This window comes from Podospora pseudocomata, chromosome 6 (assembly GCF_035222375.1).
Source record: "Podospora pseudocomata strain CBS 415.72m chromosome 6, whole genome shotgun sequence".
Taxonomy (NCBI): Eukaryota; Fungi; Ascomycota; class Sordariomycetes; order Sordariales; family Podosporaceae; genus Podospora; species Podospora pseudocomata.
The window spans coordinates 1,046,879-1,061,830 of NC_085890.1; the positions used below are offsets into that span (position 1 = coordinate 1,046,879).

General features: G+C 52.8%; 6 protein-coding genes across 6 annotated transcripts; 3 read left to right on the top strand and 3 right to left on the bottom strand.

Annotated features, from left to right (window-relative positions):
• Positions 1-1,379: 1,379 nt before the first annotated feature.
• QC762_605795 (uncharacterized protein) lies at positions 1,380-2,513 on the top strand (the record flags this gene model as incomplete). Its single annotated transcript, XM_062892270.1, has 1 exon — positions 1,380-2,513. One exon carries the CDS (start codon positions 1,380-1,382, stop codon positions 2,511-2,513), a length of 1,134 nt encoding a protein of 377 aa, XP_062740362.1.
• A 1,769-nt stretch (positions 2,514-4,282) lies between these two features.
• QC762_0092200 (uncharacterized protein) lies at positions 4,283-5,433 on the bottom strand (the record flags this gene model as incomplete). Its single annotated transcript, XM_062884069.1, has 3 exons — positions 4,951-5,433; positions 4,336-4,896; positions 4,283-4,288 (listed from the first exon to the last, which is right to left on the bottom strand). The coding sequence occupies exons 1-3, from the start codon at positions 5,026-5,028 to the stop codon at positions 4,283-4,285; spliced, it is 645 nt and encodes a 214-aa protein (XP_062740363.1). The 5' UTR covers positions 5,029-5,433.
• A 580-nt stretch (positions 5,434-6,013) lies between these two features.
• On the top strand, positions 6,014-8,341 carry PTC5 ([Pyruvate dehydrogenase [acetyl-transferring]]-phosphatase 1, mitochondrial; the record flags this gene model as incomplete). The annotated part of the gene is made up of 2 exons (XM_062892266.1): positions 6,014-7,138; positions 7,198-8,341. Exons 1-2 carry the CDS (start codon positions 6,408-6,410, stop codon positions 8,339-8,341), a joined length of 1,875 nt encoding a protein of 624 aa, XP_062740364.1. The 5' UTR covers positions 6,014-6,407.
• Positions 8,342-8,472: 131 nt separating this feature from the next.
• QC762_605800 (uncharacterized protein) lies at positions 8,473-10,966 on the bottom strand. Its single transcript, XM_062892271.1, has 3 exons — positions 10,556-10,966; positions 10,153-10,500; positions 8,473-10,079 (listed from the first exon to the last, which is right to left on the bottom strand). The coding sequence occupies exons 1-3, from the start codon at positions 10,628-10,630 to the stop codon at positions 9,006-9,008; spliced, it is 1,497 nt and encodes a 498-aa protein (XP_062740365.1). The 5' UTR covers positions 10,631-10,966; the 3' UTR covers positions 8,473-9,005.
• Positions 10,967-11,426: 460 nt separating this feature from the next.
• On the bottom strand, positions 11,427-12,245 carry QC762_605805 (uncharacterized protein; the record flags this gene model as incomplete). Its single annotated transcript, XM_062892272.1, has 1 exon — positions 11,427-12,245. The coding sequence occupies one exon, from the start codon at positions 12,243-12,245 to the stop codon at positions 11,427-11,429; it is 819 nt and encodes a 272-aa protein (XP_062740366.1).
• On the top strand, positions 11,787-14,750 carry QC762_605810 (uncharacterized protein). Its single transcript, XM_062892273.1, has 4 exons — positions 11,787-12,556; positions 12,729-13,372; positions 13,429-14,137; positions 14,197-14,750. Exons 2-4 carry the CDS (start codon positions 13,331-13,333, stop codon positions 14,511-14,513), a joined length of 1,068 nt encoding a protein of 355 aa, XP_062740367.1. The 5' UTR covers positions 11,787-12,556; positions 12,729-13,330; the 3' UTR covers positions 14,514-14,750.
• The last annotated feature ends 202 nt before the right edge of the window (positions 14,751-14,952 follow it).

Here is a 14,952-nt window from a genome sequence, read left to right on the forward strand (position 1 = left end):
GGGACAAGAGCAATGAGCTGGAGTGACCATCATGGTGAATAATGCTTAGCTGTTGGGGGAGGGAAAGATTGAGGATGGGTGGGAGAATTGGGAGTGAGGTTGTGTCCGCGGGAAGGGAGGGGTTGGAGCAATGTTGGAGTTGTGTTGAGGGGAGCATTGCGTGCAGTGATTCTGGGACGGGAGATGACTTTGATGGAATACGGTTAATACATTCGTTGAGGCGTAATTGAGGCGAATGTATGCTTTTTATGGGGATAAGAGTCTGCCAGAGCAGTGGATTGGTGTTGATTGAGGTGAGGGGCGTCGAGACTTCAGGATGGTGGGACTTGAGAAGGGGAGTCGTGAGAGTTATTGTTTGGAAGAGTTTGGTGCCAGCAATTATTTGATGGAGATGGGCTAGATTACAGTTCAAACATTTTGAAGCCTCAGGGTCAGCTTGTGGCTCTAGGGTTTGTGTCGAGCGGCGTCGATAGGGAAATGGCTTCAAATTCTGGGAGGCGATGACAACGAGGCTTTGAGGCTGTTCAAGGTAGCATGTGTTTGAGATGCCAGAGTCTATCTGTGATACCACAGCCAAAAGAGACTCCCTCTCAGTACCTTATCTTCGTCCGCTCTTTGAGAAATGACGACCCAATCTACTGACTGCCTAAATCTGCCGAGCCCCTCACTGCCATGATAAGAACATCAGACGCTTCCCAAGGTCACCATCAGCTTCTTTCTCCGCCTACAAGACACAGGACACGCAATCCCCTTGACCCATGTGTAGTCTTTGGGCCAGTTGACTCGCAATGCCGTCGCCGCCTGCGTATCGTCGTCCGAAGTGAATAGCCCCGTTATCATTCTCCTGCTCCCTTTCCCACCCCCCGGCCAGTGAGACTCAAGGATTGCGGCTCTCCGTCCATTGCCCCTTCCCCGCTTGACATCAGACGGCCAGCTTGGTCGCTCCAAAACAAAAAAAAAGAAATCGATTCCAATCTTGAGTTATTGAGTAACTACGATCCACAAATCCCACAGAACTGGTGGCGTAGGACCGGCGCAGGGAGTCCTTAAATAGAGTGTCTCTATCTCTCTCTCTCTCTCTCTCTCTCTCTCTCTCTCTCTTTCTGTCTCTCTCCAGTTCTCCTCCATTTATTTTCTTTCCCACAACACAACCACTTTGTGACGTTCGCTTCCTGCTGCCTTTGGCTTTCTGCTTTTGCGACCACAACCCAACAGCCACAGACAACAACTGCTCTTTGGCAAGAGAAGCATTGATTGCTTGCCTCACTCAATACCGCTCTCCCAGTAAGTTATCTTCTTCCTTCGGAGTTTTGTTTTCTTCCGTCCCGGGGCCGTGATTGCAGTCGCAATTGCTGGTCGGGCATCTTTGGTCGCCATTCATGGCACAAGTGTGCTTTATGTTGCGACTTTCTTTCGTCAGATTCACACCGACAATTGTTTCCTTCCCCTTCCTCGCCTTGTCTACCTATTCAACACATAGATCCCACCTCACCCTCGACACAAACGCTCTATCAATCTCACATCACACCTCTCCAACCGCCAAAATGGACTACCTAAAGACAGCCTTCAATTATACAAAACTAACTCTTCTCTCTTTCACAGACCACAAAAACAACCCCTTTTCATCTCAACAACTCACAAAAGCAACAAGGACAATGGCCGAAGAAAAAGCCCCCCAGCCCACCTCAGCTGAGGCCTTCCTCTTCTATTCCATAGTGAAGAATCTGAGAACCCGGCCAGATATCAACTGGGAGGGCGTCGCCCGCGACAACGGTTTCAAAAACGCCGAGACGGCCAAGGTGCGCTATGGACAGGTGAAGCGCAAGCTCAACATTGAGAACTGGTCGCCGCCCGTCAAGCCGCAGGGCGGCAGATCCAGCGGTTCGGGCGTGGGCAAGACGGAGATGGACCAGGGGACTAGTCTTGTGAGCAGCAAGCCCAAGGCTGGGACTGGAGCCGGGGTGGTAAAGAAGAGGACGAACAACAATGGGAAGGGTGGTGGGAAGAAGACTCCGGCCAAGGTTATGGAGGAGGAGGATGATGATGATGATGATGATGATGACGAGGAGGAGGAGGAGGAGGAGAAGTCGAAGGCGAAGGGGATCGATGCTGCCTTGGCGAGACTCTCTCCCACGCCGAGGGGACGGGCCCAGCGGCAGGTTGAGTTTGGCAGTGCGATTGCTGATGTGGATGAGTATATTTCTTCGCTGCAGAGTCGGACTCCCATCGTGGCTGCCAGGCAGGTCGGTTCTTACCCTCCTCGTGGGGTAAAGATCGCGGGGGAGGTTTATCTGAAGACTGCCATTCCGGTTAGGGGGTTGGGGGATGTGTGGACGGTCAAGCCGGTTAGTCCTGAGGGGCATGAGGCTTGGTTTCAGGGGTTGGGGTTGGAGGATCAGAACCGGTTTATGGAGGAGGCGGTGGAGTTTTTTGTGAAGAGTTCGGAGGAGGGGGTCGTGGGGGAGAATGCGTTGGTGGTGCATCAGGGTGATGATGATACGGGGGTTCACTAAGTTTTTTCTTTCACGACACGACGTCACTACTGGGGATGTGGGGATGGAGTCTGGGTTTTTTTTTTTGTTTTTTTGTTTTCTTAGTAGGTGAGCAAGGGTCAAGTGACTCGTTGCATGATTTACTTTTTTTTTTAATTTCCGGTCACGGGAATTTCATATCTTTTGCTCCTCCCAAGTAGGATGTGAGCTGGTGGGATGTTGGTTTATGTATGATTGGTACGGTTGATACCCCTTTCTCTTTTCTATAAGGTACCTACTCTCGGGATGGGTTCAGGAGATGGGGAAACAAGGAAACGGGACAGGAATAGGGGGCCATGTTTATGGCGATACCTACTCGCTGCTCGGTTTTCATAGGGAAGTTTACAGGGCAGACAAAGACAATAAATTGCGTTGAGTTTTTATTTTTGGTGTGCTGTGATGTGTGATGTACTGATGGAGGTGTTGTGGGCGCTGCAAGGAAGACAGGAGGTGTGATGATTACCTACCTGGGCTTTTTTTTTGGAGAGGGGATAGATGTGGAGAGGTGGGTGGTAGGTTTTGAGAGATGGTTGATAGGCCTATGAAGGTGGCTAGTAGGTCTGTTGACTTTCCTTTGAGGCATGGGTTGAGGATATGATATGATGTGCGTCGTTTGTCTTGAGGGGGTTGTTTTTATGTTCAGTGTATCAGTGGATAAAAGTCTCGGTTTTGGAAAAGGTGTAACCGAGGATGTTTACAGTCTGTCAAAGTCTCTGTGGCTCGTTGTTTGGGCATCAATTGGTCCTGTCGTGACAGTTTGGGATTGCTCGGCCTGGAATCGAAGTCTTTTGGTGCCGTCGGTAAAGCTTTTCTCCCTATAGCATCAGGTCTCGTCCGGTTCGTGCGGCTGGTATTGTGATCATGGTTGTAGGCGCTCGAAGGCTTTGTGTTTGTGGTGTTTTGATGTTGCTGTTCTAGGGGACAGACGAAAAGACGGTTTCGATGACAAGAAAGCGAGGACACCGAGGTTGTCCCCATTGAACTACGGCTCTGGGACGGAAGATGATGGATCGATCCCGGTGGGAGTCTTTGCAGATAGGGGTATCTCCAGAGAGGAAGACTTCAAATACTGTCTTTGAAGAAGACAATCGAGTAGGTCAGCTGTAACACAACACCAAAGAGATGAAAAACCGGACCAAATTGGCCACCTACACGTTTTTGGCAGCATGCAAGATGGCTCTTTGTTAAAGTGGGTTGTTTTGTGTGGTGTTCTGCTTGTCAGGGGGGGGACGATTTGCAAAGATGGGCTTTGTCGACTTTGAGAGAAGAGGGATTCCTGTCAAGCAACCACTCTGTTTTAGGTAGGTAGATATTGGAGACGGACCCGGGGCGGCTAACAATATGACAGGCCATCACCCAGTCACTTCGGGAGGCGTCAGGGCCAGAAAGACTTCTTCCTCTGGGGCAAGAGATCTTAAGCGGCGAGCAGAGAATCAACAACCCGGATGAACTAGATAAAAGCATCAGAGCCAAAAGGGATTGGTCCCAAAAGTGTAGGGATACCCAGACACATCGACCTCTTCAGGCAGGTCGGGGCACCTCCTCACGGTGGCGGTGGGTTGGACTACCTTGGACGATTGTTGCTTGGTTCTTGGGGCTACCGAGCGTACATCTCGCAACGTATTACCCCAGAACCCCAAGAATACTATTACCACAAACACACCATAAAAGCAGAGACAACTCTACTATTCGAATTTCATCAACCTTAATTGAACCCTCCATCTTACACCTCAACAGATATTCACCCCCCTTTACGCCTCCGGTAAAGGCGGAAAATCCTCATCCAACACCTTCCCCAACCCACCCCCATCCTCCCCAACCCCATCCCCCAAAACTCTCCCCCTCTCCCAAGGCTTAACCGGCACCCTCCTCCCCCAACAGGCACCACCCCCTCCCCCCTCACAATCCGCTCCTCAATCTCCCTAATCCCCTCAATCGTCTTCCCCGTCGTCACCGCTTCGATAATCGCCTGAAACTTATTAGGATATTCCCCTTTCCTATCCTCGCCTTCCACTTCCCCCTCCCCATCCTCCGCCTTTTTCGATAAATCAACCTTCACCCCCCCACTCCTCTGCCACTCCGGCACTTCCTCCTCCTTTGGTCCCTCTGCTGGTGGGACAGGGGTATTGTTGTTTATCTTCTTTTGGATATTCACATACAGCCAAGAGGCCTTTTTGAGGATTTCCTCGTCTGGGGTTGGGAGTGTGGTGGCGGAGGAAGGGGAGGGGGAGATGGGGACGTTGAATTTGGCGGTGTAATATTTTGCGCGGAGGGTCTGGATGGAGGTGAGGACTTGGGGCTTGGTGAAGGGGGAGGAGAGGGATTGGGGGGATAGGAGGGGGCCGAGGGTTGTGACGAGGGATTGCTGCGGGGGGAGTTGTTAGTGAGTGGTGGGATGAGGAGGGGAGGGAGGAGGTACCATGAATTCTCGGTCTGAGGCCCAGGGGTAGGTGTTGAATGCTTGGAGGGTTTGGGGTGGGGTTTGTTGGGTGGCCATATTGAGGTTTTGAACGTGAAATAGTGAATAGAAATATGAGGGGTTACTGTTTGAGAGATCGGAATTGATGAGTGAGGTCGCCAAGCTGGTTATGATGGGGGTGGTTTTCCGTCGAGAGCCGAGGATGTGGTGAGGTGGTGAGGTGGTGGGGGTGGCTGGGGGAGAGGTTGATGTCTCTGAGTAAATTTGTGATATGAAAGTCAAAGAGGTCAGATTTCAACATGAGATTTCCGGAATGATATGAAAACACTCAATGTTGACAGTGTCATGAATGACTGTGGTTGGAGTCGCATGTGAAAGCTAGGGAATCCCCACCATCATAGAGACAGTGTGAAGGACAGTGCTAAAGACGGCAGAGACTGTGCCAAGATATCAAAGCTCCTTCTCACAACAAAAGGAATATATACTAGCTGGCATGTGTGTGGAAGAGACTATATGGTCATATATTGATGCCTTTACACACTAATGCTTCATAATATCCTCTACTGTGCATTTTAAACACCATGTTATGTGACGAACCCCTGTACAGAACCTCTGAAAGGGATACGGGTTGAAGGTAACTTCTGACAATTGGTTCGGTGCAGCTAAACAGTGCACAACAAGATGTCTCAATGTAAACACAAGATACCGTGAATACAATCTGAATTGCATACTGCGGAACTGTCTATCTACACCAGCCAGTTCCTCCGTATATATAGACCTAGTGGTCTTCTGGATCATTAACCCTTGGCAATGATTCCACGGGTAAGGCTACTCCCATCCTGATTGGTTCTACTAGCGATTGGCTGTGCGCGTTGCGCCCCGCACACGGTCTGGCTTGCCTGTTGGCTTAACTGTGACACGGCCTTTTTATAATATGATTAGAAATTTGGGTAGGCCTAGGTATACTAGCAAAATTGAATTTCGGTGATGTAGCTAGAAAAATAGATCTAGTAGGTGGGGACTGACGAGGTGTTTAGCATGCACAGCAAGACACACATGACAGTTGACGTCTCTGTGCTTCCAACTGCCTTTGTCCGTCAGGATGCACGGACCACCAAGATCAAGCTGTGGAAGCTCTGGTGAAGACAGTGAGACAGCTCCTGCTTTCCATCCCAAGTGACAAGAAAGGACCAAAGAGTATTTGAGAAAGGGCATTGTTGTTTTGTTTCTTCTTGATCAAGACATTCGTTGTTGTTGACTGCCACCGGTCGTGTCTCACCTGCCACCACCACGAAGGCCACCACCGGCCCCAATTCGTGCATCTGCACCGCTCCCGCATCACCGACCCCGACAGACCGACCATATCTCTCTCCCCCAATCTTCCGCCTTGAACCCCAAACCTCCCTCCCATCCGATACTTAACCAGCGGTACGGCATCACCCCCGGCAACCGCGAAAATGCGCCGCGCTGCCGTACAAGCCTTTCGGACCACGTTTCAATATACTGCCCGGGGCCTTGGCCGACGCCCCTTCACGACCTCTCTCCCCACCACCGCCGCCCGCCGTCTCCTCTCCTCAACCTCCACCGCCGCTTGTCGCACCCTCAAGAATCACAGCAATGCCACCGGTATTCCCCCTCCCCTCCTAGAGAACATCAACAACAACAACAACAGTCTCCCCCTCCCACCACCCCTCCAATCCTCAATGTACTACCGCCGCGCCTCGGTCGTCCTCGCGTCGGCACTCGTGGGCTACGGAGCCTGGTACTCGTACAACGGCACCGACGTCAACAACGTCCCCGTCAAGCGCGGCTACTCCACCACCACCATCACCGACACCTCCACTGCAGACACCTCCCTCCCGACACGCAACGTCTTGGTCATCAGCGCTGACCAGCTCCACACCGGAACGATAGTAGGCGACGGACCCATCAGCAAGACCACCTCGGAAGACGGCACGAGAGTGATCGAGATGCTCAACCCAGAGCAGGCGACAGAAAAGTTGAGGAAGCTGGAGGAGTCATATCTCGTCAACCGAGGCCAAGGCGTGGTGAGATACGACCTGGTGCAATTACCAAGCAACGACCCAATCGAGGATGACCACACGGAGAAGATCATTGAGATGCAGCCCGCGACGAGTGAAAAAGGGGGGAATGATTGGATGTTTTGGGGGGTGTTTGATGGACATAGGTTTGTCTCATTCCCCAGTTGTTTAATCAAGCAAAAATCAAAACAGCTAACAAAAACAGCGGCTGGACAACCTCTGCCAAACTCCGCCAGACTCTCGTCTCTTTTGTCGCCCGCGAGCTGAACCAGACGTATCAAGAATCAAACAATGACCTCTCGGGTCCCGGCGTGGAGGCGGCTATTAGAAAGGGGTTTTTAAAGCTCGACGATGAAATAGTCAACCAGAGCGTGCAAAAAGTCATGAGAGCCAACAACAAGACCATGGCCGCCGAACTTTTGGCACCTGCCCTGTCCGGATCATGCGCCTTATTGTCCTTTTATGACTCCCGCTCTAAGCTCCTCCGCGTAGCTTGCACGGGAGACTCGCGCGCCGTTTTGGGCAGGAGGACAGAATCGGGAAAATGGACGGCGACGCCGCTGTCGGTTGATCAGACCGGCTCCAATGTGGACGAGGCGAGTAGACTGAGGAGGGAACACCCCAACGAGCCCTATGTCGTTCGGAACGGGAGGGTGCTGGGGGGGTTGGAGCCGTCGAGGGCGTTTGGGGATGCGAGTTACAAGTGGACGAGGGAGATTTCGGAGAAGTTAAGGAAGCACTTTTTTGCGAGGTCGGTCTCGCCGGCGTTGAAGACGCCGCCTTATGTGACGGCTGAGCCGGTGATCACTACCACGAGGATTGAGCCGGAGAGGGGGGATTTTGTGGTGATGGCTACGGATGGGTTGTGGGAGATGTTGACTAATGAGGAGGTGATTGGGTTGGTGGGGAAGTGGATTGATGCTCAGCAGCAAAAGGTGGGGAAACAGTCGGGGTTGTTTGATTCGGTTTGGTCGAGGACTTTTGGCGGTGGAGGGTCGAGTAAGGATGGGCCCGGGGGGTTGCCGGTGGAGGTGTCCAAGGTGGAGGAGGTGGAGGGTCAAAAGACGCCGTTTAGGGGGGTGAGGCAGTGGGGGGGGAATGATGGGTTTGTGGTGGAGGATGCGAATGTGGCGACGCACCTGGTGAGGAATGCGTTGGGGGGGAAAAACAGGGAGCAGGTTAGCGCGTTGCTGACGCTGCCGGCGCCGTTTTCGAGGAGGTATAGAGATGATTTGACCGTGCAGGTTATCTTCTTTGGGGAGGGGGAGGGAGAGGGGAGGGGAGAGGTGGTGGTGAATCGGGAGGCGAGCAAGGGGGTGAAGGGGGAGGGGGCGAGGGCCAAGTTGTAGGGAACTTGGTCTGTTCAACCCGGAGAGGTTTCAAGATGGGTATTGATGCGTTTTCTTTGCTACATGGCGGTTGGTTTCCTACGGACTGGCTGGCGGCGCACCTGGGAATATATTTCGGTGGGCAGAGGGTGATGGCTTGGGTTTTTTTTTTTTTTGTTGGCTATCTGTTTAGTACATTACGGCGGGTGTAGCATATGGCGGAGGGGGTGTTTTCAGCAATGGAGTTTAGGTGTGGTTAGGAAAGACCAGTGATTACTTGTATCAATCAGTATCTTGGGAAAAGTACCGACGATCGGTAAAGCAAGCAAACTTTAAAAAGACTCGACCGTTGTGCTCAGCTTGATCCTCCGTCCATTCTCCTGGGTGAAAACTCAAAGCTTGCCAGAAGGAACCACATCATTCAACCTCCTCTATGCACATATCACACATTTGGTAGGGCTCTGAAAAACATCCCATCCACAGGAACTGGCCGGACAGAGCAGCCGGGATGCGTGCCCCTGCCTGGCTGCCGAAAACAACAACTGCAAAGAGGGAACATCCCTCCTTGGAGCCATCATATTCCAGCGGCCAAGCAGGGCACCTCTGCCCAGGCCAGTTCTCGGGATGCTCCAACCCAACCCCCTCTTGGTATATCTCCCTCGACCCCCCCTCCCCCCCCTTTACCCTACAACTTACTCCTTTCCCTCTGCGGCGGCCCGACAAGTGGATCATAGACCCTCTCCGCCAAAAAATTCACCGGCCCAACCCCATGGCTAAAAAGCCCCCGTGCATCCACCATCCCCTCGTTCAACTCCTCAATCGTCCTCGCCCCAATGAGCCTCATATTCATCTCCATCTCATCCTTGAGCAACTGCATCGCCCTCTCCACCCCCTCCTGCCCGTACGCGCTCATAGCATACAAGAACGGTCTCCCTATCCCCACCCCCTTAGCCCCCAAACACAGCGCTTTGATGATATCCGTCGCCCTCCTCACCCCCCCGTCAACATAAACCTCAATCTTCTTCTCCAGCCCCATCTTCTTCAGCACAGGCATAGTCTCCGCCAAGACTTCAATCCCCGACCTCGCAAAATCCAACTGTCGCCCTCCATGGTTAGATAGCACCACGCCCGCGCACCCAACCTCCACCGCCCTCAACACGTCCTCCACTCTCTGAACCCCCTTCAAAACGATGGGCATCTTGGTAACGGACCTGAACCAAGGAATATCATCCCAGCACAGCCCCGGGTCGATAAAACTGCTGATCGCCCTCGCCGCACCCTGGCTGTTGTCCGTCTTCTCCCCTGACCCCTTCTGCACATTCGAGCCCTCATCCGTGAATTTCAACCTCATGTCTTTCTCCCTCCTCCCCAGCTGTGGCGCGTCAACGGTGATGAACAGCCCCTTGCAACCCCTCTTCTCGGCGTGCTCGACGATCCTCTTGGTGATGGCCCTGTCTTTGTTGACGTAGAGCTGCAGCCACTGGACTTGGCTTGCATCTGCAGCGTCCATGATCTCGTCAAAGGAGCAGGAGGCAAGGGTGGGGATCATTTGGACAACGTTGTGCCTCGCCGAAGCACGGGTGAGGACAACCTCGCCTTCTACGTGACCGAGTTTGCCGAGAGCGGTGGCGGTGACGTAAAAGGGAATGTCGACCTTGGTGCCGAGCATAGTGGTGGAAAAGTCGACTTTTTCGACGTTGACGAGGATTTTGGGGCGGAACCAGATGCGCTGAAAGGCTGTTTGGTTTTCTCGGAGGGTCTACATCTCATGTTGGTTCGCATTTGTCCCAAGATGACCAAGAGCTCAAGAGGGAGAGGGGAGGGGGGCTTACAATCTCATCATCAGCCGCACTAGAGTAATACCCCCAAGCAGTCTTCTTCATCACCCTCTTTGCCACGCCCTCAAAGTCAAGCAAGTTGTAGCATTGTTCGAGCAAGGGCATCTCCTCGATCCTCTTCATTCTCTCCTGCTCTTCTGGGAGGACCTCTTGTTTCTCCACAACGACGGTGGACATGTCGACGGGACCTTTGTGTTTGTCTTTTGGAAGGTATTTCTCCAGAGTGTCCGGGGGGTGGATGGGGTCGAATTCTTCGGTGGCGTCTTTGCCGGCGTATTTGAGGATGATTTTGGAGCCGCCGGGGTGTTCGGGGAGGAAGTCTGTCACGTCGTAGGCGCGGCCCTGGGGTTGTCAGTAGGGGAGAGATATGAGGTGGGGAGCTGGAGAGGGGCACTACATGGACGATGACCCAGCAGTCGTCTGCCGACTTGTGTTTGGCGACTTCCACGCCTGTGAGCTCGACTTTGGTCATTTTTTCGGTGGTGGTGTGTTGTCCAAGGTGTTGTCCAAGGTGTTGTCCAGAAGACGGGTTGAAAGATGGGAATTGGTGGTGAAAGAGGTGCTCTTTAAACCAGTCTTGTTTCCTTGGGACCGAAATTTCCCCTAGTATGGGAAGGGGGCTGGTGTGAATTATGAAAACGCGAGGATGGGACGAGTTATCTCCGGTGGTTGGCCGATCTGTTCGAGGTTGGTCGGTGAGGCTGTGGGGATGCCAGTGACTGAGAGGGAGATTCAATTGAAAGGGGGGTCTACGTGGTATATAAGAGAGCTGAGGGTAGATATCGGGAACAAAGGTCCCAAGCAACCAGTTGTCACACGGCTGGGTCAAGGGGGAAGAGGGCGCTCGACCAAAGCATCATCCAAGCAGTTGTCATTCGACAGGGATGCTTGGGGGGATGCTGAAGAGGCTCGGCATCTCGGCTGCGTGTGTTGCTTGTCTGCGGGGGGGGGAATGTGGATACCTCACCCCATTGCCTCAGGCGACGTCATCCGATTTGGCCGAGCTGGGTGAAATTACGGGCAATTTGGTACGGTATCTTACGTATTTTTGGGCTGTTGATTTCAAGCTGAAGGTGATGAGATGATTGATGGCATCGTCATCTTGAAGACCAGTCTAGATATTTTGCTTCTCGTGGTAACAGGCCCCAAACATTTCAGCCTTGTGGTTCCATGCCCCCCAACCGTTCCTATCCGTTCAACCAGATTAACAGGCACCACACAAGGTCTCCTCCATCTCCATCCCAACAGCCCTTGTTCCCACTACCGTGCTATTGCTGCACATCTTGACCCTGAACATCCCGCCTCTTCCCCAGTAACTCCTCCTCCAACTTAAAACTCCTCCTCTCCTCCTCCTCCTCCCCATCACTCCCCTTCCCCTCTTCCTCCCCCGGGAAACCCCTCTCCTCATCCCCATTAACAACCACATACCACCCTACCCTCCCCGCCTCAACCCCCCCTCCCCCCTCCCCACCAGCTTCCACCACCCCGCCCCCAATCTTCATCAGCTCATCCCTCAGTTTGGGAAACCAGTCACTTTCCAGGTATTGGCTCGTGATAGCAGTAATATCAACCACGTCATCAATCCTCACCGCAAAATCGGCTATGTAAGCAAATGGTGTAAAAGCAGATGACAAGTCCCCTGGGTTGTACGCCTCGAGAACTTTGACGGGGGAGCATGACTGTGAGGCCAGCACATCAAAACCGGACGGAGGCGTATCTGGTGGGGAGTCCGGCGGTGGGATGAATGGGTAGGTGTTGCGGAGGCAGGACAGGAAGGAGTGGGAGGAGGAGGGGGAGATGAGGTGCTCGGGAGAGCAATCTGACAGGTCGTGGAGGACGGTGAAGATGCGGATCAGGGGGCGGGGGAAGGGGAAGGCGTGGGTCAGGTAGGTTGGCATTTCTGGGCGGTTGTGAGGCTGAGGTTGTCGTTGTTGATGACTGACTCGACTTGGCTGTGGCGTCGTTGGCCAGAAGGATGTACTGCGTAGAGGACTCGGACTATCGTATCTCGTGATTGCCCTCGTAGACAACAACAACAACAACAACAAGTCGTCATCGATGGCGGGGCTGGATTCCAAATCATGCATAGATTGGTGTGGTGTAACGGTCTTGGCGGGGCGAGATGGTGCTCAGCTTTCTAACGGTTCTCAAAAACCAGCCTCTCCTCCTTACAACAATGTACCGGATGGTCCATCATCATTGATTAGGACCTTTGAAATGTTTCTTCCGTCGTGCAAGCTTCTGCACTCAGGGACCGAACCCACCAAACAGAAAGCGTCCTTTACAGTTCGTGTCGACACATTAGGATCTCGAATGCAACCATCTCTAACATCGCCCTCGGCCTGCATTCAGTCCCACTCGGCCGATGCGACGTGCAGGACTTCATCTCGCGACCAAGGTTGGTCCATTCTCGCGTGTTTTCAAGGATGGAATCCATGGTTGGGGGCCGAATCAGTGCGCTGGCCGCTTTGGGGGGTGGGGGCGGTGGTCTACCATCTTGAATATCGAACTTGTGTGATGTTCGACTCTGACCTCTTTTGTGACCTCTTGGACGCTAAACTGGTGAATAGAAGCAAGATCGACAGGGCGGCAACGACGGCGAATGGAGTTTGTTGATGAGGAATCTCACAGCTCTGGAAAGGGGAGAGTCGGTCCTGAACTTGGGTCCATGAGAGACAACCAGCCCTGTGAACCAAGAATCCAAGTCCAACTCCATCAGACCGACGTGGCTTGCCTAACTATCTTTCTATGGATCAGTTTTGTACGAGCATTTTCTGCATAAATAACAATGTGATGGCCGACCCCAGGACAGCAGAGGCCATTGCCTTATCGTAACCAAAAGGGCAACTGTTCGCAGCCTATAACATGGCTTAAAACAGGGGGTTTTATTTGCAAATAACTCCCCAGCTAGCACCAAGACAGGGAGCGGGCTTTGCCAAGAAACGGCCCCTGCTGTGTTGAATGTCTTGGTGGTGAGAACTAAACCCTACCCCAGCTCCTTGCCGATGGCAACCTCACGCACCTCGACGGCCCAGCCGGCCATCTATCTGATGGGCCACGGCCGACCAAAGGATTTTTTGTTCCCGTCTCTGTCCCAGTGTCGATCTCTTTTATCTTTTATTGCGCCGCTCTTTACCTTTGGTTCTTGTTTCTTTTCTGTTCCTCCCGACATATGTCGACCACAAATCCCTACGGCTACACCATGGCCGCCACAGTAAGACGTAGCCAATCTGGTGTTTCTCCCCGTCTTTGATAATGACAGCCCTGCAGCACGATCAAGGCCTCGAGCCAGCGCGCCACGACTATCCAGAGGTCACAGACCCTTCCCACTGCGCACCGGAATACGTGCCTCCCCAGCCACTGGCCAATGAGCCGATGAAGCCGTATGGGAGTACCTACGTGACTCCCGCCGCCCCTTATGAGCTCTCACACACGAGGGAATCATCCTCGGCATATGGTGGACATGTAGCAACGGCGGCACCACCTTACGATATGCACGATCAGGTCCGGTTGCGAGCATTGCCCCCAACAGATCCGTCATCATCGATGAGCTCGGAAAAGCCCCCTTCTCACCACCGGAAAAAGACAATATTCGGCTGCACAACAATGGTGTTTGTTCTCTCGTGCATCATTGCGCTTCTGTCGATGGCGGTGATTGGGCTGGCAGCTGCCGCGGGGATGGAGGCGCACAGGGCGAACACCAACGCGAGCAGGATGGCGGTCATGCTTGCTGAGAGCAATAGTACGTGTGGGGGGTTGGAGTCGGTTTCTGACGCCGAGCCCGAGCCTGGTACCGGTTCTGGTTCTGATTCCAACACTACTCCCGGCAGCACAAGAACCGTCACCGTCACCATCTCCGCTGCTGCTGCGGCGACCGAGACTGTCAGGGTCACTCCTGCTTCTGCCATCTCCGCCGTTGACGACGGCTGCTCGGAAAACCCTGAGAAAGTCCACGGGTCGACTTATACTTCTTACAAACGTATGCGCCCCCCCCCCCACACTCCTTTATTTCACCCTTCTTTTACTAACCTATCTTAGGCTTCAACTCTTTGAAATTCACCCGCTACTGCCAACGAGATCCAGACGGCTCGCTCCTGATGGTGATTTTTACCTCGACTTTTGAGCAGTGCATGGACGCGTGCGCGTCGTACTCGACTTATGTAGCGGAGTCGTTCCCCACGGGAGGCGCAAAGACGAGGTGTGACGGGGTTAGTTTTATTCCGGAGTGGGCGGATAAGGCTGCTGCGAGTAAAGAGAATTCGAGGGGGAATTGTTACCTGAAGAGTGGAGTTAAGGGGGAGGGGGGAGAGAATGGGAAGAAGGTCAAGGTTCATGCTGCTATTTTGCAGGGATAGTTAAGTTGGGGGAGGGGAGGAGTGATACCCAGGGTGTGTGTGCGTGAGGAGTAGGTAGTAGATTGGATTGGTTTGTTGTGCGATTATAATGGGAGGACATTGGGAAACGTTGAGGAAGGGTGGGGTATGATGTGTTTATCTGGGCTTTGAATTTGACTGGATTGATTGTTCAGCTTGCTCTTTTTCTTCTTTGGCGCTAATAAATACCTGTATGAAAAACTGGTGCGTGAGTCTGACCGTTTTCGTGCTTGAAGCACGTACGCATGTTTATATGTGATGAAAACATGAGCCAAGTGTGTGGTGAAATGGTCTGCAATCAATCCTTCAAAGATGTGTCAATTCTCTCCTTCAATGATACTCCGTATGCCTTCAAAGACGGTCAGAACATCGTTGGGAATATAACATAGGTTTTGAAGAGACACTCAATGGCATGTTTCAA